The sequence below is a fragment of the Lonchura striata genome, chromosome W (genome assembly GCF_050655825.1).
Source record: "Lonchura striata isolate lonStrDom1 chromosome W, ASM5065582v1, whole genome shotgun sequence".
NCBI classification, from domain to species: domain Eukaryota; kingdom Metazoa; phylum Chordata; class Aves; order Passeriformes; family Estrildidae; genus Lonchura; species Lonchura striata.
This window is the reverse complement of record NC_140743.1, coordinates 43358211-43386072: the sequence shown is the minus strand read 5'-3', so window position 1 is coordinate 43386072 and position 27862 is coordinate 43358211. Positions and strand designations below refer to the sequence as shown.

The window sequence follows — 27862 nt, the reverse complement described above, 5'->3', positions numbered from 1 at the left end:
TCAGTCTCTCTGCTGACATGAGGATGCAACATTCCCACATTTCACTTTCAATCCATTTTAAGTAAGATATCTCAAATTCAGGTGCTCTAAATACAAAATTCAACTTGTTAACTCAGCCGAACTCTTAAATGTCACATTAGAGCAACAGCTCAACTGTGGAATGTGTCTACCTTTAAATGAAACACCAGTTGGCACTCACTGGATGAGTAAAACATGATTGAGTCTCCACTCCCTGAGGCTAACAGGCACTGAGCTTCAGAAGAGAACACAATCAAATTGTTTAAGTTGGAAAAGATCTTTAAGATTGGGTCCAACTGTTAGCCCAAGCCCAGCGCTGCCACGTTCACCACACCACCGTGAAGAGAGGGAATTGAGAAGACACAAAGAAGAAATAAGAACCTGGAACAGATTAGATGGCTTGGATGAAATACAGCAATATATCTCGCTCTTTCCATCTTGAAAAAATTTCAGTACTGAATGAACAAGCTTATAGTTGATTTTCTCAGTGGAATGATGTAGAAACTGAAAAAAACTAAGCAGCTGAAGCAAAAAAGATGAAGTAGATATAAGAATAGTGAATAATAATGCTGGGACTTAAAGAAATTATCTTCAAAAACACAAATGAAATTTAGAAACAAATACTTCAGATTTAATTCACCTTTTTGTACTGAATATATTCCATTACCTTTCCATGTTCTTTCCTCATGTGGGAGATGTAAACGTCTCTCTGAGTGAACAGCCTGTCACACTCCCAACACGTCCAGCCAGGACTAGTGACTTTTTTAGGTTCTGCTTTCTTTATGGGAGAAGGAGATTTCTTCTCCAACTTTTCTGTTCCATTAACAGATTTTGTGTCCTCTTTGTGACTGGCTGAGTTTTGAGTTGTGGGTTTAGTACTGAGAGGCAGGTTTATCCCCAGGTTTGGTGGCCCCTCAACACTTTTCAAAGTTCCATGCATAGACTACAATAAAAGAGAGAGAAAAAAAGGTAAAAAACTGACACAGACATACACAGTTGTACTCAACCAATAGCCTTCAGTTACTTGTTTGGCATGCTGTTATCATCAGATCACATTTGTAAAGGAACAAGATTAAGTAAAGGCAAGACCTAGCATGACCTAACAATAACTGACACCGTATGTAGGTATTTTCACAAAAAAATAAGAGACTTCCTTTGGAGGGTAAGTTTAAGTTGCGGTTTAGCAACCTAAGGGAGGAAAAAGGGGTTCAAGAAATACTTCATGTTAAGCTTAATTTCTTGCTTTGCTTAGCTGACATGTTAGTTGAGCACCCTCATTCCAGATGTGACTAGAGATTTCCAAGAAGGAAAGGTGTTTTTACTGACCAAATGTTGACTTGCCATATTGGTAAATAAGATAAGGCAACTCTGGAAACATCACGTGGCTATGTAATTTATTAACATTTTACACTGAGGCTGAAGTTAAGCCCTGCTTTACTCTCATTTAGGGCTACATTGCTAGGTAGGTGTGGGGCAAGGTGTGTGGGGCAGACAGGGCCCCACAGCAGATCAGAGGGGTCTGAATGGCTGTTCTCCAGCCCCTGAAGCTCCTGGGTGGGAAGCTTTCCTCAGAGACTTATGTCTGCACTTTAAGTCAATGGTCAGTAAGAAGGGAAGAACTCCTCCTTCCCCCATTCTCCATTTCGGAACCAGTGTAAGTGCGCTGGTGTGACCTGAGCCTTCCACCAAAGAGACTTGTTCAGAAAGGGCTGCAGGGCTTCAGCTGTGTGTCTGAGTTCCACACGTGGACGTGGACACAGCAAGAATGAGGAGGGTTTGGGCCAGAAGGGATGACTGCAGACCAGAGCTAATCCACTGCTGAACAGGGACCCACAGCTGAGGTCCCATGTCTGAAAGGCTTTCCTTTACCAGGACAGTGTTCTTATCCTCTCACCTACTGAACCTTTCTATAACCTTCTTGATTCTGGGAATATAGGAGTATCAATGTGATACTCCAGCAACAAGTTCTTTTGTAAATACTTCGGCTCTTGCAACTACCCACTGGCTCTAGAGCAAATATCAACTTCATCAGTAGAACACATTCTCTGATTTAACAGCTTTTAAATACCAGAAAAGCCAATGATTAACCCCCCATAATGGTTAATAAAAAGTAAAGTGCACAGGATCAACAGCTAAGAGCAAAGTGCAGGTGGGTAGTAATGGAGGAGGTACTAATACTGTGCTTTAGTATCTGCACAGAGGAGCAGGAAATGAGGTTCCTGTACTCTCAGGCATCTGAAGCTGACCTGGAGATTCTATTGCAGCCTAATCTGTCAGCATGTAAAATGTCAGTGTTCAACTTTCCAAATGTCTTGTAAATACAGTACTTGAAATTTCATTTCTTATTTGAAACTACACCAAGAGCATTAAAGCATAGTATGGAGTCCTAGTGCTGCCCAAACAGGGAGCATTACAGCTCCAGGCCAGGCCAGGCCAGATCAGTCCTTCACCATCTGCTCTCACTGGCTGCTGGAAATTTTTTTGCAGTGAGTCATTACAAGAAAATAATACATACATTTTGCCATCAAGAAATATTGACATCTGCAGGAATTATTCTGGGTTATTTTCTGTAGCTTTAAATAATCTCCTCCTGAGCTTCCTTCTGTCCCTTTCTGTCCTACTTTCATCCAGGTCTGTCTCTGCCTTGATGGTTTATGTCTAGCCGTACCAAACCATTACTTTCTGTGCAGCTGAGCTTTGCCTCTGACTGGCACTCAGACTCTCCCTGAGTCCTCTTGTGCTTTTATCCTCTCCCTGAATAATTTTCTGCTTTTATTTATAACTTGTTACTGTTTTTTTTCAGTTCCCCTTAACTGAATTCCAATTTACACTGCTTTGGTCCAGTCCCTGCTGCTACACACACATCCTAAATGCAAAACCAGCAATAGTACTACTGCACATGTATTGTCTAATCCTCTAATTTTAGTCTCAAAAATGTCTGAATCATTTATAGTGAATCGTACTAAAACCCCACTGGTTGAAAGTTCAAATACTGGCATGGAACACTAAAGCCAAAGAAGTTAAGTAATGCCCAAGTAACTGAGCATATCTTTGAAATGTGAGATGCTGAGCACCCCAATTTCTGTAAAGATAGCTTCTGGCTCTAACTGCAGACAGATCAGTTTTACATTGCTGCATGAGAGGAGCATCTAAGATATCTTGCAGTAAACATGCAAGAACTAGTGCTACTAGTTCAGAAGCAAAGAAAATATCCAGTCCTTATATTTCTGAACATCTTGGCTCAGCCTTTCTCTCAGTCTCCTCCTCAAGTTGAAGACTGGCTTTAAGACCACCTGTTTTTTTTCAAGACTTATGACCTTATTTTCAACATTACTTCAGAGACTTCTGTGGTTACAAGTGCCATAGTTGGGACTAAAATGAAAAATGATGTTTTTAGCAGCCAAAAAAAGATGTCTGGTGTTACACCGTGCAGTAGAGGAATAGTATTCAGAAATTGTGTCACTGCCAGAGAAGCGCAGCAGCCTCCACAGTCCCATTCTGTGTTCAGGCACCAGGGATTAATAAGGAAAAACCTCAGCTTTGGTCTGTATGACATGAGATAACAGTCTGTGTCAAACACACAGCTAACAAATGATAGCCAGGGGGCTGCTGATCCTTCCAATCAGGACTTACATGGATCACAGTGAATCATTAGCTCTTAATGGTGTTTTGTGGAAATCCGCTGGAGTTTTTTTCAAAGCACACATGTTCAAGTTCACATAACACAGGTAACCTCTACATCTACCAACATACTGCTTCCTGGTGAATTCTGAACAGCAAAGGTTTGATTTTGTGATGCACTCAGCAATCTCAGCTCCTAACAATTGAAATTATACTTAGAACACTATAAGTAACTCAGTATTTGTTAGGATTTGGCTTGCTGAGATGTTCCCAGTATACCAAAATCAACATTCTAACAGAAAAAACTGAGTCATCACAGATATGCTGAAGACCAAACAAAATATAAAATTTTAACATTTGAGAACATCATTGACAGATTACTCTCTCAGAATTATTAACATCTCTCTCAGCAGTCTTGTTACTCTGTGCCTTTTCACAGTATGTTCTCACAGCATATATTGCATGACAAATGGTATCATGAAGGAAACAAGAGAAGATGCCTACACACCTTGATATGATCCATCATAAGCTGTTTCTGTGCATATAGAAGAGAACAGTCTGGACACTTGAAAACAGACACCTTCTGGTTTTCAATGTGCTGATCAAAGTGGCGATAGAGCAAAGGTTGCAGAGTAAACACAGTGTCACACATAGAGCATTTATATATTATTCTGAAAACAGAAGCACAATAAACAATATCAGTCATGTTGATGATCTATTTGCAAGAATCATGACGTTAACTTTTTTTCTCATCACAGATAAGATCTGACATGTTTAAGCAATCATTTCACACTGCCTGAAAAAAAGTTAAACTAATTCAAAACATCCTTCAATTTCAAAATATGGGAGCAGTAGAAGAAACAGAAAATAGAAAAAAAATTGAAAGTGCAAACAAGAAGCCAATGAAAACAACAGCATGTGCCAGTTACATATACAACAACAACATCTGCTCAGGATACTCTGACAGTTCAACGCCTTCAGTTTCTGAACTCACACTGTAGATAAAGGATAATATCCCTGGCTCCAGGTTACAAACCTGTATACTGTATATGCAGTATATTGTAAGGAGTGATTAATTCAATTGTAGTTAGCAACATGCTTCAAGATAAATACATTTTTGGCAATGTTCATGGCTTTGATGCTCCTGAATGCCAGACCTAGACTCTGTCAATGCCCTGAAGCTCCAACAGCACAGGACGGGATTTCCTTGATCTGCCATTCCAAGCCTTGATGAATCTGTCACAGAAATGTAGAGACACCACCAAATGCTTCCTTTCTTGGAGCACATGTGACTTTTGAACATCGGTTCCCCAGCCTCCTGTTCTTACAGCAGTTTTCTAACCACAGATCATGAGATGAGAGAGAAATCTAAGCCATGCAATCTATAGTGCTGCAGAGAAAGTTTAGTTAAAAGAAGCCCAATCACAGGTGCTCAGTATGCAACAGGCACTTCCCATCCTTAAGAGTAACTTCCACTTAAAAAAACAACCCTCAAACCCTCCTGTCTGCTAAAGTGCTAAATCTTCTCATTAGCCACATAAATGTTCCCAGTGCTTTCTACACCCCTCTAAGTTAATTATCATTGATAGTGCATTGTTCCAGAGCTCTAGGGATCACTCTGCACTGGGATTACAAGAACCTGGGCATTGCTTCCATGTCCAAGCTGTCCTGTAACTCCAAATGAAAAACAATACACTTCTTCATGTTAACTGGGAAAGACTGTTTTTGTGCTGTCAAGGAGTGCCAGTTTCTCACACATGCTAAGATAAATGTATTATTTACACAGCATCCTCTGATGATCAATGTACTATTGTCCTGCTTTCTGTGGTGAATCCTTCACTGCAGATCTGGAGATATGTAGAAATTCTATCTCAATTTATCACATATAAAAACTGTAACTCTCTAAAAACACCACAAGCTACATCTCTGTATTTTCTGTGGCAGCTAAAGTACTTTACTCTGCCTTCACAGAAGCAGAACTATCTGGTAAAGATCCGAATTTCAGACAAGTTCTGGGCAAAGACTGTACTCACTTAAATTCATACCAACACACCTCACAGTATGACTATACACTCCTGGAGTATTTCCTTCAGACACAGCAAAAACATGATTTTCAATCCTTAACCATGCAACCATGTTCACTGGTTTTGTTTTTCTTTAATTTAATTGAAGTAGTGTTTACCATGCAACTGCCTAAAATGCTGTTCAAAGCTTAAAGGCAGTTGTGCTTCCTCAGGATGTCATTTACAGGGATGCTGGAATAAGTCAGGCGGTTCATCCCATCCCATCCCATCCCATCCCATCCCATCCCATCCCATCCCATCCCATCCCATCCCATCCCATCCCATCCCATCCCATCCCATCCCATCCCATCCCATCCCATCCCACCCTATCCCACCCCACCCCGTCCCACCCCGTCCCATCCCACTCCCAGGCTGCTCCTGCCCCACAGTACACAACAAAGCAGGCACACAGCCTTCCCAAAAATCTGTTTAGCAAATTCATGTATTATCTTGTAATAAATACAAGTGTTATCTCACAGGAAAATGCTTTCAGTCACATAAAAGACATTTAGCATTTGCAAAGCCTCTGCACCAGAGGATAGTATTCCTCCTTCCCAAATTTTTTTCTTGAAAAAAGGAACTTGTGGGATAATACACTTTTTACCAATAGTATCCTAAATATCCATAATTTGGCTTGATAAATAAGAATTCCTCCGGTATTCAAAAAGAGATCAGCCATGAAAAATATATTAGTGCCATTCCTAGACACTATTTACTGAAAAAAGATCACCTCTGTGGTTTTCTGGGAAACCAGAGCTTAGAGTATGTTACAGGAGAAAGTTTTCCAGAGTTGAAAGACAAGACAGCCCTCCATTTCCCTATATTAAAATAATCTAATTTCATCCCAGTGAGAATCCCTGCATATAAAAGTCATTTTTCATACACCAAGTAGTTTAGTGCATCTGTTCTGCAGCAACTGTTTGTAATGTAATTATAAATCACACAGTTCAAATAAATGCCAGGGGCGGGCAGCCTGATTCCCCAGAAGCCCAATTCTGTAAACAGAGGAGTGTGGCCTACTACAGAGTCCCTCAGAAGCCATGAGGCACTGCTGAAGCCGTGGCCAGTGTCCTTGGACTGTGCCACACCCCTGGGGTCAGGAACGAGGCTTGCAATGGGTGCCTGTCACGCAGCCTGGTTGCCCATGATGCAGCACAGACAACCCAAATGTGAATGTATTGCCTCAAATACAACCTGTCAGCTCTGCTCAGAACTAGGCAAGCCAAGAACTCTGAGCACTGCAAGGGCTGGAAAAATCCCACCAGTCACTTTGCATGCATTTAAGGCAGCATTGTGATTAAAAATGGCAAATTTAAAGGAAACACCACTTCTTAAGAGGAGTGCTCAGCTATGGATTCTGTGACTTATTACAGTAGTATATAATAAAATTTATTTTTTTTTTATAATCAAAGTAAATTAGTAAAGGAATATTGTAAGTGCATCTATGTGGAAAAAAACTAATGCAAAATACTTAATTCCTGAACGTGATCAGAAATTTGGAAGATCCAAGCACAGTTCACTTTTCATATGTGTAGCATCTTACAGTGATCTTAATCTGTTAAATTTGTCTAATGACAAATCTATGGGAACCTGAAGTTTTATATGTTGGTATCTCACAGCCCCTGACTGATGATACCATCCTGAATTAAAACAATGCATAATTTCCCACAAGGCAGAAATTACTTCCATTTGGTAATCAGACATGGTAAGTTTGTTGCCATTTTGCTTTGATGGAAGTGCAAACAAAGAAAAATATCTCCTGTTAATATGTTAGAAGAAACAGTGAGAAACTGAACTTTTAGGAACACTGGTTATTACATCACATGACACTTCTTGAGCCTGCAAGTTGTTACCATGCTGGTGCACTGTGCACGCCCTGGAGAAAACATGGAGATCAATGCCTGTTTGCTCTCAACAGTGCACTCTAGCAGTGAGGAAGAGGCAGATGGAGGAGAAGGGGTGATCAGAGAGGCTCACACCTGAGGGCTGAAGGAGTCTGCACACACAACAGCACTTGCTGCCTTCAGCAGAGCCTCACACTGTCCAAGAGCTTTAAGAAAAGACCCTGAAAACAAGTCCTACTTGTACCCTGTGTCACCACCTTCAGCAAACTACCACCTTCATGGGCAACTTTCCTAGTTACAGAAAAGCCAGAAAGAGATTACCTATTGGAAAAAAAGCTTATATAAAACAGATAAAATCACCTTTTCTCAACTTTTCAACCACATTAAGAAAATCACTGCATAAGCACTGATTAGTCTTAGCAGCTGTTTTTGGAATCACATTAGTTTAATTCACAGTAAAAATGCAGATGAGCTAAGCAGATTAAAACATTAGAATGAGCAACACTGGCCACCTGTCCAAATAATTTGTATAATTACATTCTACAATCACTCTCTTGTGGCATGCAGTGCTTAAATACCTCTTAGTGCATTCAGAGAAATATCACCTTTGCCCAATGAACTACCAGCTGAAAAGTCATGAAAGCACTACACAAATCCCACATTACCAGCAGGCTGACAAACACCACAACACTGGTGGCTGTAAGAGGTGTCCTGCAAGCACAGGGCAGCATGCAATTTCATGGGTCATTCAAATGCAAACAAATGCAGTAGAAGATGAATTTTGCTTACTTCGGTTCGCCTATCTTGATACCCGGGTGTTGTGTGTAGGCATGGGAGTGTGTGCTGGGAGCAGATTTAAATGCCATGGGACAGATAGGACACTTGTAAAAGACTTCACAGTGACAGCCTTGAATATGAGACTTGAGTGCCGCCACGTCGGAGTACACAACATTGCAGTGCACGCAGCTGCGGAGAGAGCGGAGGAGAGTCAGTGCAGCCTGCCCTGAGCAGTGCTGGACATAATCAACATGGATTTTCAAGCAAAGGGAAGAGAGAAACACACATGGATAGCAAGTGGATAAAACTACATTACTCTGTCAACTTAAACAACCCCAGAAAAATCAACATAACCAGTGATTTGTGGATCACAAAGTAAGGGGAAAGAAATTTCTTACACTGTAATTTGAAAAACGTTTTTATGCTATTACAATAGAACAGATAGAAAGGTGGATAGACAAATACTCTATTGATTGCAAAAAAAAAATGCTTAAATCCTCTGCAAATTTGGAAAGAGATTTTCCAGAATGCATTTTTATCACATGCAGGGCATTGTTTAAAGTACACCAAAGCAATTTAGAAACAACCACCAAATGGAAAACCAGTAAGGAAAATATTTCCCTCATTTAGATTTAATGAAGATATACTGGTAATGATTTTCTGTACATGTAATCAAATCAGCACTCAGATTGAAACTCAGGAAAACTAAACCAAATCCCTACTATCAGATCAACGTATCATATTGGAATTCAGAAAATATTTTTCAAAAACATACTTCTGCTGTGTCGAAAATTTGTGACCTTTCTGCATCTATTCTAAAATGAAATGATTAAAAATTGAATTAATATTAGAACATAAGAATTTTCATACACAATGATCCCCTTTAATGCCCTACATCTCCAGTAGCAAATGCTCCCAAATCAGTCCAAGAACATAGTGCAATCAGCAATTACCTGTCAAATGAGACAATTTCTTATTGATCAGTATTTTGCAGTAGGACTTTTAAAAGCTCTTCAAACGGAGAAGGCCTCCACCCTTCCAGAATTTTAATTTTAGCATCTATCATGGCAGTATAATTGTTGTCACATAAATGTCAGTTTAACTTTTCAGTAGTTTTACTGCCCTGATGATAGCAATAAAGCAGGAAATACAGTTCTACATTGAATTCAAGGATCCCATTTTACTTTTAAAATTTATTGAATTCAAGGATCCCATTTTACTTTTAAAATTTATCGCTCTTGAATTTTATGAAATGTCATCCTTTCTTTTTCTGGGCATTTAATTTATAATCTTAATGATATTCATTGACTTTATACCCATGTAGTCTCTGCTTACCAATATATTCTCTAAAGCAGATTATTCTGGTCTTTTTTGACTCTCTTAAGAGTTTCTGTGCTCATACTGAGTGCATGTGATGCACTCAGTAACACATCTACTCCTGAGGTGTCCCTCTGGAGAGCAGGGTGGCATTTTCACCTCCCTGTGCCATGGCTTGACTTTATTCTCTAGTGATGGCACACAACAACTGAGCCTCAGCATCCACCATTGTATATTACACAGTTCCTAAGGACCAAGTGTTCCTCTTGGGGACTGTTCCAACAGCTGCTTGCTTTCACCATGGCAGGATGCAGTGAAACTTCAGGCTGAAGTTTTCAGCTGATTCAGTGCAGACAACTAGCCTAAATCACTGGAGTCAAAGGGAACTGCTTGGCAGAGGCCCTTTGGAGAGGCAGGACAATCTATGCTGCTCCTTAGGCAAAAGCACTGCAGTTCTAAGGAGAGGCTGAGGAGGCTAAGGAGGGAGACAGTAACATTCCCAGAGACTGCTGTTGCTTGCCTGGGTGACTTTGGTTTATTCTCACCAGATCAAGAAATTCTGATTCGATGTGACAGGAGATGTTTATGAGACATCTTGAAAAGTTTAGTGACTGAGATTCCCAGTGAAGGGGATTCTGCTGGTGTTACTGGGAAAGGCCAGGAGTCCCTAGAGGCGATACTGTGTACAAACCCAAGGGACATACATTAGAGGGAAGAGCAGGGGGAAGTGCAGGAAGCAGATGGAGGAAATGCAGGACTAGACAGGCTACTGCTTGAGAGAAAAGGGTAAAAGAACCCAAAGAAATGAAAAGAGCTTAGAGTTAATGTCAGGCCATGAATTCAAGCCGAAAGCAGAGGCTTGATGCAGTAAAAATGCTTTCTTCCCTTAGGGGACGACTGCACAGCCATCCTGGAAAATGAACTGTGGCACCTTAAGGGTGGAAGATTTAGAATGGCCTTTTTCCAGGCAGACATGGTGAAGTGGACGTGTTTTTGGAGTGCTAAGCAAAGCTCGGGGTACAGGTGGCTCTTCTGATTTCTTGCTGTGCTGCCTGCCATTCAAGTGCAAGGAAAATGCTAACAGAAAGCATTTTCTCAGTCTTTCAAAATTAAACACTTCTATGAAATGCCTCTGCTCCCCATTTTCTCAGTGAGTTGCCATTACAGGGAAATGTAAAAGTCAAAGGGAAAGTGAAGAATAACAGAGGAGAACCAAACAACAAGGTTGTTTGAGAAAGGCAATTTCCAAGTGATTTAAAGTTATAAGGAATCTTGACTTGCCACAGAAAGAAGAACAACCAGACAGGTGCAGTATGCCCATCAACATCTCAACCATACATTCTGGAAGTACTGACAATGACTATTCTACCAGAAAGAACAATCTAAAATTCAATGTATTGAAAAAAACTCAAGGTTTTTGAAAACCTGAAATTAAGATAATGCATCTGAATTCTCTAGACTTTATAAACCATGAAGTCCTGAATCTGTGTTACACCAGCTAATATTCTGATTTAATCATATACAAAAGTGGATGCTCAAAACAAAGCAGAATCCTAATGTATTTATTCCAAAATTTCAGTACTAATAGTACTATCGCCATGACCATCTTAAACCCATGAAGCTGCTATGGTCCAAACAGTGCTTATGAAAATGGAAAACCACTTTAAAAACCATAAATTATACAAAAATTTACAGCAAAAGGAATCATTATACTGACCGAAACCCAACTCTTCGGGTATAATGCAGGCAGTTCTTAGTGACATGGGTCTGGAAGTGGACAGATCTGCAGATTGCTCCACATTCAGGACACGTGTATGGAGATTTATGCTGATGAATTCTCTGGTGTGATGCAAAACTGCACTGGTTAGGAAGCAGCATCTGGCAGATATTGCATGTCTTCTAAATGATAAACCAGAATAGATGAGACAAAAGGTTTGGTTCAGCTCTACATAACGTCTTGTGTCTCAAACACTGCAATACAGCAAATAAAGGTTAAATTTCGTAACTGGGATGGGACCCAATGCAGTAGGCAAGTACAAACACAAGACCTGCTGACAAAGCTGGCACGTGCTGGTAGCCAGACTGACTGGCATTCTGGGCTACAAAGCTCCTTCCTACACTACTGACCACGGGAGATACACATGCTTTACAGAAATATTATTTGGGTGCCTTCCCAGACTACCTTAATAGTGCAAGGGGCCTACATACAACTCCAGAATCAAGTTATTGCTACTGTCTCTTGTGGCCTGGGACTTGTGAACCTCACCAGTGACTTGCAAAGATTTAAAATCAAATCCAAGACTCCTTCATAACATCAGTATGTTTTTGAACATGTATTTGCATGTTTTTAGGAATGTTCTAAGAGTCTGGCATATGTACTGATGTGTACACTCTGCAAGAATATTGACCAAAAAAAGATCTCCAGATCTGCATTATAAATTATTTACTACCATACGCATGAAGAAATCCTGAAATAAATGCACTGGAAGCACTGTGGCCTGGTGTGTTTGCGCAGAGTCCTCCACACAAACAGAGTTCTCCAATGTCCTGACGCAGCAAGATGGCAAAATGCAAACCATTAAATACACAGCATGTTAAGCAAAGAAAGCATGCCATCACTGCAATGCAGGTTCCACTGGCACTCCTGCCAGCCCACTACAGTAGTGTTCAGCATGGGTAGATGTACTTGCTCTCCTGCAAGCCTCTACCCGAGTTCAGCTGTCTACAGGGATTTCAAACTGGCACCTGCTTAGAGCCTTTGGTACGCAGCAAGGCTATATTGAGACACAGAAATATCCACTTTGAAATGCCAAATACTTGGTCTTAATTGACCAAGAAATGCCCAAAAGTGGGGGACTCACAGCCTCGGGCTGACCAGAATTGTTCTGGGGTGTTAACTTTGTCTTAAGTTCAGATGAAGGCAAAACCCTCTGACCAGCAATAAGTGCCACATTTACTGGGCTCAGTACTGTTCCCCACATCTCTCTTTGGCTATCCATGTATTAACAAGCTGTAATACAATAGTGGAGAATCTGGAGCATTATTTGATTACATAAGAAAACAGCAAACCAGAACTTCTTATTCCAGTAACAGAAACATTTAGAGGTTTCACAGTCCTTCCAAAGCCTTTGGCTTGCAGGACTTCTGAAGGAAACTGGGATGTGATGCCACAGAAGAGCCACACAACATTCCAGCCTCAGCTCAGAGATCTTTCTGATTTTGCAGCAAGCTGCCAGACCCGTTTACTAACCCAACATGCCAATAATGCTCTTAGTTAAGGCCCCTGCTCTGCTATTTCAACAAGTACAGAAAATGTTTAATTGTAACTGATTACAGTAGAACAAGAAGCATCTACTGTGAAATTCTGACATTTAGCACGTTTGCTTACCATTTTATTTTGGGCTTAAGGTGGCATTAACTTCCAGTTCTCTCATTCCAACCCACACCAAAATAAAACACAGTTTGTGAAAATCATCACCTGCCTGCATTTAAAGTCAAAGTTTCAGAAAAAAAAAAGGGTTAGAAGGAAAAATGGTGGAGGTGGAAAATAAAGAAACACACATACGCTGAGTATGAAGGGAAATGAGCTATGCAGTTTCCATGGGAGCTATATACTCCTATCTATAACTAAGAGAAATACTAACATTCATTAGCCCAGATATGCTACCTTTTTCCCCCAGCAAGTAGATGAGGGTTTTATTCAGCCAGAAAACCTGTCAGTGAGTCAGGGTTAATACTCCTTTAGCAGGAATATTCCTTTAGGTTAATATTCCTTTAACAGGAATATTAATGGCAATAAAACATTACCGAAAGGTAAGAACTTTATAGTGAATGTATTTTCACTGATAAGACTGTTCTACCATTGCTTATTTTAAACAAAACATTCTACCTTTGTAACAGGAGTATACAAGAAGCTACTTACTCATTGGAAACACGATTTCAGGAGCAATTAGATGGGACACTAGAAAGAGGAGTAAGCTGCAAATAACCTTTTTTCCTATTACTTGTTTGCAAAATCTAAGTGTTTATTTTTATTCTTTCTTCCTTCCTTCCAAAGGAAGATATTTTTTTCCTTCCAAGAAAAGACAGGGAAGTTAGATGAGATTGATATTTTTCCTTCCAAGAAAAAAATATCAATCTCATCTAACTTCCCTGTCTTCCTCCCCCACAATAATGGCAGTTTTACAGCAAAAAGACAGTGCCAAGCACTAAGAAGGAAAACAAGTCAGATTATTTCTCATCCAAGCTTCTCAAGACATAACATCTAATGAAAAAGCAGCAACGTACTTAGTAATAAATGCCTATGCAGAGCCTTTCTCCAGGAAACACTACCCCTACAGGACGCAACCAAACTCCTCATAAAGAAGAGCACCTGTTTGACATATGGAAAGGACTACAAAAATGTGGAATTAAGATTTAAAAGGATATTTCAACAAAGAACATTTACAACTACATTTATTAAGTGTTCTTTTCAAACAGAAGAACATGAAAATAGCTTCTTTTCCTCCAGTGCTTTGCACTGTTTTTTTGATCCTGCAACTCAGCAGAGCAGGTTTCCATGAGGAGACACAAACACCCTGACCGGCAGCAGGCAATGCCAGCTGCTCCTGCAGCTCCAGCGGCTTCCCTACTTGAATAGCAGTACCTGGGAACCCATAATTCTCTCTCGACCTCCCTGCAGCTGCATTTTGACATTCTGTGAACATCACAATTGCTTCCCTTTAGTAAATTACCAGGATAAACAGCATCTAAAGGACTTGTATGGAGAGGAAACTTGGCAGCAACAGGGCAAAAGCACCAGACAGAGGGAGAAAGGGAATGGCAAAAGGTTTAGTTTACTTGGCCATAAAGACAAAAATCCTTACACGCCGAAAGTGAGAACATCACTTTATCTTTATTCTCTTTCTTTTTCAATTTCTATTTTAGCCTCATTCTCCCAACCTATTCTCTGTCCCTCATCCAATTGCTTTGTCTTGTCACCTTCTTACGTGCTTGCTTTTCCAGTATCAAAACCACCAGGTTTTTGCAAGGTCTACTGGATCTTAGATTGAATGTTACCTAATGGGCTTATTATGGGAAAAAATCTACCTACAACCAATAAGCATCAGCAAATCAGTTAGCTAAACTCCCTAAGTAGCCTAAGCTGGTGCAGAGTATACTCTAATGTTCAGCCATTAGATCCTGTTCAGAACTGCAGCAACATCTATGGATGGACATGTTCTGCTGAAGGAAACTCCCTTAGGTATGCACACTTGCAGTATCTCACAGAAATTCACTTGCATGGCATTCCACTTGGAATCCAAATAATTTCAGTCTAAATCTGCTAGCCAGTTAAAGGGAGGAGCTAAGGCAGAGCCACATAATCAAGGTTATTTCCATGTGCAAATCTTTTTACATTACTCCCTGCAGTGGTAGGTGCAGTGGAGCTACTTCATGGTACAGAGCAGGTCCTACATGTAGCGAACAGATCCTGACAGGAACCTGCCTGTGCTCCTAGGACTACTGCATTTTTTCCTAACTGCAGGACTTAAAAATCTTTAGCCTGTCCACTGTTGTGTGATTCCCAGGAAGACTCCTGGGGCATTCCTGTCTTGAGCATGCTTGCAGGTGTTCAGCTTCCCCCACAGCAAGAAGCTGGAGTAACGAGCTCACCTGAATGCTTTGAAACACACCAGAATCCCTTTTAATTGGCACACCCCAACAGAAATCCAACCATATCATTTAATTAGCCACCTTCACTCTGCCAAGATTATAAAATACATCGCACACTGATTAATATTAAGTTTTATTGAATGATGTGTTTCTTTCAGGTCAGGCCACACACATTAGTAATAATTTTCAAATGGTTTTTATGTTGAACTCATTAGCATTTGTAAGAGGAAAAGAAACCCAACTAATTAAGCCAATGATCACACAGAAAGGAAGATGTGCAAGTGAGAACATTTTGCACTTTCTGAGGAAGAGTTGAGGCAAATAGCAGCATTCCTGTCAGTAGTCAGTGTGCCATTTGTCACTGCCTGAGTCCCTCCCCTGCACGTGAGGGGAATGCCTCACTCACTTAGGGCACTTGGTGAAAACTCTAAAACATGAAGACCAATCATTCAGGTTGAATAGACAGGCTGTTAATGAGGGTGCCAATTAAGTGGATTCCACAGGCTAGTCAAATTCCAAAGCACAGAAAGAAGCATTAACATATTATTAGTAATACCCACGATTATTTTCTGCATTATCATGTTCAGCTGTAAGAAAACTAATGCTAAATTTTAGCAAAAATATACAGTATCTATTTCAGACTTCAGGGCCTAAGATTCTGAGTCTTATTTTAAAAGTGTTGACATTCACTATGTAAGTGCTTGCAAGGCTTTCTGTGGTTTTCATTTATCATTTTAATCACAGAGGTTCAGATAATTAACAGCTAAATGAAAGTAAAAACATATCCAAAGTCTCCTAGGCTTATAGATGAAACATTGGAATGTAAACATAGGATACTCTACTTGTCCACTTGTGTCTGCAGCCTGCTGGAAATGAGTTGCAAGAGATGTCTCATCTTGGAAAACTTCATTGCACTCCAAACACTTTAGACTATGTCTACAGAGTTTTGATGGATCTTCGTCTAGCGGCATAGCTGGAATGACAGGAGAGCTCGCAGGGGCCGAGATCACTGTCCCAGTTAAGCCAGTCTGGATCTTTGTTATGGAGTGTGTGCCAGCTCCCCCTGCACTCTGGAGCACAGCTGCAGCAGTATTGCTGGAAGGAGATGCTATCATTTGATCTGCTGGGACTGGTTTTAGGATCAGGTGGGAACACTGCATCACAACGCCTTTTTCCTTGTGCCCACGAGCATGGGATAGGAGACTACATTTATTGTAGAAAACTAAATTCTTTGTACAATGATTACAAGTCACTTCAATTCGCACACTCCTCCTGTCATAATGCTGGGTCAGGCTCTTCTCGAGAGCAAACGAGTCACCACACTCCAAACACTTGTAACCTCGTGTTGGTAGCGTGATTCCGGCATTGGCAGGGGGGCTAAGGTTTGGGATGTAAACTGGTACGGGATTGACACTGCTCAGCACCTTATTGAATGCTTCCACCACAGAGCTCTGTAGAGATGACACCACCTGCACTCGAGACACTTTTTTCGAAGGCTGGGAGGTGGCTGCAGAAATTATTGCCTGCTTGATTTGCTGCTGGGGTTTTGTTAGCACTTGGCGCAGTTCAGAGGTGGTTTGAGCACCCTGAGGCAAAAGGTTAAGGTTGGCAAGATGGACTGTCTTTGGCACAAGTTTGGCACTGGCAAGGCTTGATGCTGGCACCACAACTGTCTGCTGCTGGATGGCGTTGGCAGCTTTGATAATGGCGCTGCTGGCGCTCTGCACAGACGCAGCAGAGATGACGGTGGCTTTCACTGTGGTGTTGTTAGCCAGCTTCAGATTGATCACTTGGGAACCTGCAGTTTTCACTGCTGAAACGGGCAGGAAGGCAGTAGCCACGGGTTTGATAGTCACCTGTTTGGGGGCAAGTTCTGCAGATCCAACTGCATTGGTGACAATGGAGGACTGCAGAGGAGCTCTGGGAGGAGAGGAGAGAACGGCAGCGGAAGTTGGTGAGGACAGGAGAGATGTCATGGAGGTTACCATGGAAGCACTCTGCTCTGGCTTTTTACCAGAGTCCAAATCAACTTCTGGCAACACTCTAGTAACAGTTCTCTTGATCTCCCCAGAAGAAGTCTTGATGGTTTTTATGCGAACCTTAGGAATTGCTGGTGTTGACCCTGCGGGAGAAGATGGAGACCCTTTGCTACTATTCTCACTTGAGACACTTCTGGGACTATCGGGCGGTTTGACAGATGGCTTCTTAGCACCATCAATGAGACTCTGAGACTCAGGAGATTTTTCAATAGCCCGGGGACTTTCACTCATGTCTTTTGGTAATGGAGAAGACTCTCCTGAATTAGACTGCAAATCTTTACTGCTATCTGTAGCTGCCTTTTTAGCACTCAGTGCTGCGATTGCAGCAATGCAGGACGAAAGCTTTGCTGATGACTTCGTTTTGGACTGGGAAATGCTGGCAAGATCTGTGTCACATTTTTCAGTACTCAGTTTTCCATCAAGTACCCTGTTTTCAAGAAGCTTCTCAGAATTGTCTTTTAGTAACTTGTCCTCTGTTTTTCGAGTTTTAAAAGGCTCATAGACACCTAAATTCATGGAGCTTGTCTCTGTCTCTCGTTTACCAGTTTTATTTTTATCCATACTACTTGAAACATTGATTCCAGATTTAATTAAGTTCTCCCCTCCAAGTGCCTTTAGTTTGTCATATTCCTGCTGCGATAGAGATCCTGCCAAGACATTTGCTCTGAAATTTGCACGTATCTCCTCTTTATCTGGGGGGTCATCCACCTCAATTCTCTCATCATCATCAAATTCTTCCGCACTTGATATTGGGCTGAACTGGTTGAAAGATGAATCCTTCAGTGTAGTCTCAGAAGCTGACCCATCATCTTTAAGTGATTTCCCTTCATCTTTAGTGTAACTCTCAAGAGCTGCTGACGTTAGAAAGCCATTGTGTAAGCTATTGCCTGTGCAATGGTGGCCATCCTTATCCAGACCTTCGGAAGAATCAATAGTACGCACATTTTTCACAATGACGCTCACCCCAACATCAGATGATGATGGGACGTGGGAGTCTTCATCTGTGTGAGCATTTTGTTTTATGTGGCTTTCGTGGTCATCATGTCCAGATTCAATAGCTGCTTTGGGATCTACCATGTCTGGTATGTCAAAGGCTGCAAGAAGGTCATCAAAATCTGGGGTCTTCATATCCCCCATGGCCATGTATTTGATTGTAAGCAAATCTGTAAAATAAGCAGAAAGTCATCACTTTAAGATCCAGTAACCCAGTCTTATACAAAACAAGTGCTTGTTCACATCTGCCATGCAAAGAAATGTTATTTCACTTCTGAAGTAATGTTTTCAGAGATTATACACTACAGAACAGTGTCCAGATGTACAGCTGAATTATTACACCAAGAACTATAGTAATTTATAAACTCCACAGATAGTAACCTGGCAACTTTATTCTGGGCCCAAATTGCAGTGACCTTCCTCTTCCCTCTCCTACACTCACTCCTATTCTAACCCACCCAGACTGCAAAATACCTGGACAATCATAAAAAAAAAAAACCACAAGGCACTTGTAATTTCTCTTAAATTGTGACTTTCCTTAACAGTTGCACTATTAATCTGAGGAGTCTTCTTGAAAATAATGACATATAAAGTAATAAACATCTGTAAGACTTAGGTATTCATCAACACTGGCTACCTGGGAAGTCATTGTGGACTATGAGAAGGCAACTGAGGAAAATTTTTAAAGGATGCTGAAATAGACACAGACATTTCATTAAACAGCTTCAAAGAAATATAGAAAGGTTTGAAAATTTGTTTACACAGTTCACTTAATGGCTTTGGGCCCTTTGTCTAAAGAAGTCCTCTTAATAAAAAAGTAGATGCATGCATCAAATCAAAATAACAAAGCAAGTTTCAATGAGGATTAAATGGAAAAGCCTGCAGATATCAAAGCATATCAAATCCATGTAAACTGACAGAAAGCTTTGACACAGTTTCTCATAGTCTGGGATACTAATGAGTTGCACTATGGTCGTACATCTGTCCATAGGTGTCTTTTTACAGTTGTTGCATACACTCAAAAAGAGCTAGATAGTCTCCCTCATCTGAAACTTCCTCTAATTACATATCCTGGAATTTAATTAACATTTACCCCTAACAATGAATGAAGGCCTGCTTACACACTTAATTCCTCCAAGTATGTTTAAGATCACAATGGCCCAGCAGAGGAGACACAGCTGTCCTTTACTGAGAACTACTGCTGCCCTTATCAAGAACTGCTCTCATTCTTCTAACTTTTCAAGCAAAAACAAAAAGGGAAACAAACGTGGTCAGCTGTGATACACAAGGAAGAGGAGGTCTAACCTGGCCATTTTATTAATCTCTTCTTCAGTATTCTAGGGCACCCATCTTAAGATTCAGTATATACGCTATGTTTCCACACAACTGCCAGGACTCTGTAGCCCTATTCCCCTAGTCCTCTTTTTTTTTTTTTTTTTTTTAATCTTTTTTCCCCTCACAAACCTTTTAGTAACTCTTTCCCTTAAGGATAAAACTTCACCTTTTATCCAAGATCAAGGTCAACTGACACCTTGGCTGCCAGACGAGCTGTGAGTCTATTTCTTCCCTGGGCCAACATAATGCCTGTAAATACTTCAGAAAAGGAAATAAGGCAAGCTCCTGGTTCCCTGGGAAATGAATTTCCAGGAACTAGAATATCTTTGAAAAGTGCTCTGAGAATGCTTGAGAAAAGTTATACAGAAAACCAGTTTATTCAAAATTTCAAGCATTACTTTGCTTACTTATCATTCAATGATAAAAGTAACACGGAAAAAATATGGATATGGCCAATAGAATTACACAGCTAGGGAGTCACAAAGCAGTGAGGTGAAATACTTCCGGCTTCTGCTTTTCTGATGGTGGTTGAGAGAACTTCTGGGATGATAATGAGTTTTAAAAACTTAAAATAAGAGATTCTGAATATACCCTTACTACATGGTTTCCCCGAATCTCTTCAGTCACAACATCCACCCCTGTATCTGTGTGTCAGCATCCTACTGAAAGTAAGTTCTGCGGGTGAACCAGCAGTGGTTTATTTGTGTTCATGCCTTCCCAAAGCATGCGTGCATGACTTCCTGTGTTGTTGTTTCTTTGGAAACACATCTCAAATGTTTCCTATTAACAGCATGAAGAACATGGCACAGATTTTAGCCAAAGCAAGGCACTCCTTGTCTCTTCCACTGCCTTGCTTTTCCCAGTCAGCCTTTTTACTCCAGTTCACCTGATACCACATTCCAGTGAAGCAATCACTTGGGGAATTATGTCAAAACAAGACCCAGACCATGAGAACTCTCTTCTAATAGCAGAAGTAGCAAGCAGGACAAGCAGGATTTAGAAGCAAACAGCTGCTTCTGAAGAACTGACATTTTGTTTTTGTGATAACTACATGGAATTGTTATCACTCCTCCACAGCCCCTCTTATCTGTACCTGTTCCAGGTAGAACGACTCCAGCCATATGAGGAAAAACAAACCTACCCTTTCATGTTCTCTGTTGAGATGGGGGGACACAACAGAGAAACACACACATTTTTTCTTACTTTCAAAGTCAGATTTATCTTGTAGGTCTTCAGGACACCTGCAGATTAGGCCCAGCATTCTCCACATAAAGACCAAACTGCCTAGAAGCTGTTGCTGAGATTAAAAGGTGCTTTCCTGGGTAAAGCCAAGCAATTGTAAACACTCCAATCAGAATCATTCTGGGGAAGTTCAACAGCCTACTGAAGACAAGGAAATAGAATAACTAACTTAGCAGCTCCCGGCTCCTTGGCAGCTCCTATCTCTAAACTGCTCAGACACCTAATTTTTGTCTGTCAGGTACAAGAACGGCTTCAAGCTTTCCAGAAATGGCAAAAAATCCTCATCCTTTCCCAATTAATATTTTCTATGCATGAAGTCTTCTATAATTTCTGGATCACAAGCATGGTGTTAACATCCTCAATTTTTACTCTTTTATTTAATCCTTAACCTTTGAAGAGCCAACCAGCTCTTCCTCCTTGACACTCACCTTGTTCACCCAGATCTTCCAAATAGCTAAACCACAAGTCTAACACCTTTATACAACTGCTTTAACTGGACCAGACCATCTTTTCTGCCTTACTGAATTCCTACCCTTTGCCTTCAAATCCCACCTAAATATCTAATTCCTTGATTTTGTTCAGACAATTACTCAACTTCAGTTCCCTCAGAAATAGGAAAACCAAATATAACCTTCCTCTTACCTATGGCATTCATGTTCTTACGACTACATTCCTTTACCAGCCCTAAACTCGTTTGCTCTTCATATTACCTGCATTTTAAGACTGTACACCCTGTAGGATGGAAATAGTTTTTTTTTTTGCATGTTCTTCCAAAACCACCAGCATTCTTTCCAGTTTTGTGAAATGAGAACACTGAGAGGACACTGAGAGACCTCTTTTCAGGGTCTGGCACATGGCAGCATCTTGGTTCTGTTATAGCCACATATAGGAATTAGTCTGTTACTTCTACTGATTCCCAGGCAGACACGCTATTCCAGAGCAAAATTCCAGTAATCTGGAATACTTACTCCACTTCCAAACAAGAGTAATGATGCCAAAGTAACATCAAGCTCATTCTGGAAGAAAATGCCTACACAGGGAGCAATACCAGCCTAACCAGCATAAAAACATACTTTTTGGTTTTGGTTTTGGTTTCTGTATTGTTGTGATAAGAAATTTCATCAGGTAGAGAAGACATAAGGGATTCAATCAAAATTACAGTAACATATATCCTAACATTAGACAAACTTCACCTTAATACACAGATTATGAGCAGTTCATTGGTTATTAGTAATTATGACTGACTTACACTTCCAGTCATTTGCTCTGAAAGCCAAGCGTTGTAAAGACAGACAAAGCAATATGCTAATGTAACCACAAAACCTTCTTCAGGAAATGGGAACCACATCTCCAATCACGGTCTTGCCTGGTTTGACATACTCAACAGGCAAGTGGGATGTGCAAGAGGCCACTTCAACCACAGTCAGCAATGGCTCTCATGCTCGTATACATAATGAACAAGTTCCTTTTCACTATCAAAGGGCCCATGACCTACTACTGTTGCAAAACCCAGACAAACACCCAGTTCCACAAATCACAGAAATTCCTTTTGTAATATGCAAAGTAATTCTTACCCTAAGAATTTTCAATTTCTTAGGATAATGGTCTTAAATTTAGCATCCATTTAGCATCCACAGCATCAGTAAGGGCATGCCAGTCTTGATGTAAGCACCTTAGTGAAGTATGGGGTGTTTTACAGTTAAAATTTATCCCAAGAACCTACTTTTTCTATATTATGCACCATATCCACCTGCCTTCAAAAAAGGGAAAAATCCAATTTGCTTCCATGCTCAAGATTCAATGAGTAAAAGACTTAATCCACCATTCTGGCAGCCAAAATAGTTTTACTTGTAGTTCATGACTCCTTAGGAGCCTCATCCTGTAGTCCAACACATCAGTCTTTCAACTATCTCAGGTTCTCTTTGGGTATGAGAAAACAAGACAGGAAACAGGAAGGGAATCTTCTGGAGTCTGAACCACTGCTAGCACAGTTTGAAAAGAACCACACACAGCTGGTTCAAAGTTCAGCACAATCAGCCTTTGGCTGGTAAAAAGAACAGGGTTGTTTCAACACAAGCAAGGAATCTCCTTATGCACAACATAGGGGTTGAATAGGCCATCCCCAGCTACAGCTGGCCACATGAAAACCACCTGTACTTATCAAGAGATACAGGCCAGGGTTTGGGTCCACCTACTTCCCAAATCCCTCCTAAAACAAAGATGAATTCCTGAAAAGCAGGGAAATCTACATACCATTATTTTTCCAGTCTGCTTTGAAATTAATTACAACATGGCTTAATTTTGTACTTCTATATGCAAATAGGCTGGGGCAGTACCATGTGAATAATTCAGATGCACAACAATGAAGAGAATGTTGAGATTCCCAAATGAATGCAGACTGGAATTACGTTCTAAATGGCACAAGCTTCCCACGTCTTTCCTTTAAGGTACTTTTTTTGAAATGGATGACAACTGTGGCCCAAGCACAGCATGAGCAGCTGTAGCCTCCCAGGGAGCTGTCCCAGACAGGGCCCACCACGGCAACAAGCAGGCTCAAGAACATTAGGGTCAAGTTTGGGCTTTTCTGAACATATATTCCTGCTACTCTGCTGCGTATTTGTATGTTAACACATAGGCATATGGCTATGAAAACAACAGTCAATTCATTCCAAAGGGACTTGGAATGTGATAAATCCTTACCCTCATTCTGAAGACCAAATAGCTGAGGCCAATGCAAAATGAGATCCTGGGTGCTGATACGAAGACCAGCCCTCCAGCATTAACATTTGCTGCTAGAAAGCTGGCCTGCATGCACAATCCAAATCTCCTGATGAAAAGCGTTTACTGATATTACTAGACTGAAAAAAGATAACTCACAGAGAATACTGCAGACTCCATCTATTCAGTTTTCTCATCTTACGGCCACCAAAAAACCCTGCAAATTCAACATCTCCTTTGCTAAAAATAAAAATTCGTAATACAGATAGCATTCAAAAACCCAAACAAAACAGATTCAAGGAATTTTGTCACAATCCAAGAACTTAAAATTTTAAATCTGCCTCCTATTCTGTCAGAAGGAAGAAAAATCCCAAAAGATGCTGTTGTATTATATGAATTTTAGCTGACACTTGGAAAAGAACATGCATCCTCATCAGGAACAGGACCATGCAACAAGAATTCCTGTTTGCAAGCATCATTCTGCTACAGACGTCTATAGTCAAACATAGACCCTCTGCATCCCGATGCTGAAGGACAGGAGCAGAAATCAGCACAGTGATCTGTCAGGCATTTTGCTCTGCCACAAGCTAGTCCCTGCTCTCTCAAACCTGAAAAACAACACATCACAGCTGCAGTAAAGCTCACAAACCCAGAATTTCAGGCCAAATTTTAGCATATTATTTTCACTTTTCTACAATTAATAGCTCAGTGCCTTACGTAATCTACTGCAGTCAGAAACAAAAAGGTTCCCTTGTATTGTCACCCTGCCTCAGCAGCCAGCACACAACTTACCAGTATCCACAACCTCTCAAGGCTTTTAGGACTGTCTATTCTGCTGAGCACAGAGGAAAGGACCCACATTTCACACCACAACAGAGTATTTCAAATGTTCTGCCTCCATGTTATCTTGATTGTAGTTTACCAAACCAGCTAACACAGCCAGGACTGGGAAGATTTTTAAAAAATCACACTGGTTAGAATTCTAGAGTTGCTGATTTCCTGTTATAGGAAGTAACAGTTCTAGCAAAAGAATCCCCCAGGCAATATGTTTAGTGATCCACTGTGCAAGCTCTAACAGCCTTTGTTCTTCCCTTTGCTGGATTCATTCCTGCTTCCTTCTCTCTATCCCTCTCCCTCTCTCTGAATCCTTCAGATTTCACTATAAGATAAAAATGTCAGCTCAAATCTAAGTACACATTTTGTATTTTCTAGTTGAGAAAGAAAAACTAAAAATTCTATCCATTATCCATTGCTTTGAGTTAAAAGCAGTCACCCCTCTGCAGTTGCTGCACTGCCCATCCAGCTTCCTATGCACAGTATTATAATTCATACCACTGGAGCTCCACTCAGCTCCCCAGAATACATCTTTCCATTTGGCCACTGCAAAATCCTCCCCAGGTTACAAAAGTTTAAGAAAAGCCATCCATACTATTTCTTTTGCACAGTTTTTTCCTCTGTAGGTGATATTAAGTACATGTTTAACACTGAAGACCTGAATAAAAAAACAAGTATTGGGCCACTGAGATGAGGTCGAACGATAATGTATAAATACCCAGACAGCAAATTCTGCATGTGTGAGTCTCTTAATACAGCACAGAACAGCTCCCTGCCACAACTGGTCGGCAATTCATGATTGTCATTCAGAGGCCTATTCCATATTCACTACATGGTGAAAAAAAAGTTCAGCGGGATAGATTTCAATGAAAACACTGTATTTAGCCAAGATATCAGTAAGTCTTTTCAACTAATAGCTTTAATCCTTTTAAAAATGGAGGACCTTAATAGCATTTCTTCATTAACACTTAAACAATTGTCAAGTGTGCAATCAGGATGCAACTCCACGCTATTGTTCTATTCAGCCCAAACCACCACATCTCACCTTGTGAACCTTGACCTTTGAGGGATCTTTTTAGCCAGTGCTCAGTTACTGCCACAGCCTCATTACCTCTGCAAACACCAAAGGGTTAAAGGCAGCCTCAATCAATAGGCCTACAAGGAAAAAAAAAGGGAAAACGAGTATGCCTTACAGCATCTTTTCAATGCTTTTATGCACAATTCTACAATATTGTTTCCTTCTGGCCTTAGAAAAAGGCACAGTAACTCCCCCCCCCAATTAATGTTTCCTAAGGAAGCAAACCACAAGACAGCACCCTGTAAATAAAACAGCATGCAAAGCATCCTCAGTCACAAGCATATCTACAATTACAAATAATTCAATCCGTTTTATTTAGTTTCATTTTAAAGCAGACTGCGTAACCAGTGTCCCACCCTTGCAAAGCAAAAATATTTTAGTAAGGGTCATAAATCTCAGCTCTTGCCCATTCCTTAAGCATAAAAAGGCACAAAAAGCCAAAGTAATCTCAGTTACTGCAAATATGTACATTTACATACAGAACCCTTTATGACTACGTTAGCCACATACCAGTGCTGTGTGTCTAAAGTGTGCATTCACATACTGTTTTGGGATGGTATCTTTCTGCAAGCTCCTCTGCTTTTGGCTGCCATGAAGGGAGGAAGCTATCCCAGTGTAGTAGCTCAGTGACTGCATTGTGTTCAGGAGCTGATCTGCCTCAAACCAGTTCCAGCCGGTTCTGGTCACCCTACATAAAAAGCTATGGCAACCCTCGCTGAGTTGCCAACAGGACCCTGAAAATCGCAGGGGCTGGTTTTTGTGTGGCGTGGGGCCGGCACAGCCCTGTGCCCCAGCTCCCCTCTTGCCCGGCCCACGCGGCCCCTGCTCCCCAGAGCCCCCCCACACGCTCCCTTGCTCGCCTCCCCCACTTACCTCCCACAACCTGGCTGAGAGCAGTGTGTGCGTGCCTGTCTGTAGCTAACAAAGAGACCGCAATAAAAATCCTCATAGGATCTCTCTTGCAGCACCAGGCAGGCTCGGCCACAGCCCTGGGAGACAGGCTGCTAACCCGGGTGGCTGCCCCTCTGCTCCCCCAGATGAGGGGTGGCTACTCACACACGTAAAATCTGCCCCCTCATGCCCACGGCCATGGGGTGCCCGATCAAGGGCTTCTCCCATCTGCCCTCCCCACTCCTCGTTCCATCTGGGGCCGCCCGAGTGGCATCTCCAGTGCTCTGAGCAGCATTACTATAGTGTACCCACAAATGCACCTCCCGCCCCTCAATAAATCCATTTCTGCAGCAGCAAGATGCCTACAAAATAGTTCATTTGCCCCCTCCTCGCAGCACCGACTTGGCTGCTACACTGATTTTTCTTTTTTTTCTTTTGCTATTCGACTATGCTGGAGGCCTTGAGAAGCAGCGAGCTGCAGCCCCACGGCTGGGCAGCCCCCCCCGGCTTGCACCCGCCGGCTCGGGAGGCCCGGTCAGGCTCTGCACAGCTCCCACCCCGCAGAGATTGTGCGGACCGACTGCTTGTCCGGCCCTGCGCCTCTCAGGCGATGCCTGCCCAGGGTCTCAGCCCCTTGCAGTGCCCATGCCGCTCCGGGGGTCTGCACCCACCTGTGCCCGTGGCCGTTCTGCTCCTGCCCGCTCGCCTTCACCTCGGCCACGTAAGGGCCTTCCTCCTCCTGCATGGCTGACAGTCACCCAGACCGAGACAGCAGCCACCCCGCTCCTCTTGGCTACTCACCCTTGCTCTGGGAACACCAGTAACCACCTCCGCCTACGCGCTGAAACCCCCTCCTCTCGGAGGCTGCGGGAGATGCTGCTCTGCAGGGCTCCCTCCGGGTGGGTGGGCGACCCCGGCAAAGCCCCTCTGCCCCTGGCTGCACCTGCAACTGAACAGAGGTCTCGGGCACAACCCTGCAGCCCTCCCTGCAGAGACACCTTCTTCGCATCCCTCATCCCCACCCCGTTCTGGGGAGAACCACCATGTTCTTCCGCTGCCTCGGCCCGTCTTCCCGATACAGGCTGTTGCGGCCGCAACCGCGGCCGGCCCTCCCTCGGCCCCTCGGTCCGGGGGACGGCTCCCTCCTCCGGGCTGCCGCGGTCCCCGGCACCTCCCCGCGGGTCTGCGCGCTCCGGGCCCGAATTGGCTCTGTCCGAGCGGGCCTTGCGAACCCTGGGGACGGCCGGGGAGGAGAGGCCGTGGCCCCTTCGGCGGCGGGGAGAACGATCCGCCCCCGCACGGCCGGCTCGGAGCCGCCAGCCTGGGCAGTCCCTGCACGGGTACCCCCGGGGCTCCGGCCGCCGCCGGGCCGGGAGGAAGCGACCCCATAGCATGCAACCTCCGGTCCCCATGCGACACACCTGCTGCGGCCGGAGCCGG

General features: G+C 42.2%; 1 protein-coding gene across 9 annotated transcripts in view; it reads right to left on the bottom strand.

Annotated features, from left to right (window-relative positions):
- Positions 1-27862, bottom strand: part of LOC110478591 (zinc finger protein 532) — a 32887-nt gene extending 5025 nt beyond the window's left edge. Inside the window, exons 1-7 of one of the 9 annotated variants that reach the window (XM_021545341.3) lie at positions 27844-27862; positions 25499-25608; positions 16135-18494; positions 11358-11539; positions 8336-8512; positions 4148-4310; positions 686-961 (exon numbers count right to left, since the gene is read on the bottom strand). In XM_021545341.3, coding sequence (XP_021401016.1) covers positions 686-961; positions 4148-4310; positions 8336-8512; positions 11358-11539; positions 16135-18474 — 3138 coding nt within the window. In that variant the 5' untranslated portion in view covers positions 18475-18494; positions 25499-25608; positions 27844-27862. Of the gene's footprint in view, positions 1-685; positions 962-4147; positions 4311-8335; positions 8513-11357; positions 11540-16134; positions 18495-24411; positions 24565-25498; positions 25831-26041; positions 26215-26404; positions 26988-27093; positions 27363-27843 lie in introns of those variants that run through there. The other 8 variants (XM_085571182.1, XM_085571183.1, XM_085571184.1 and 5 more) reach the window with 8 other exon arrangements.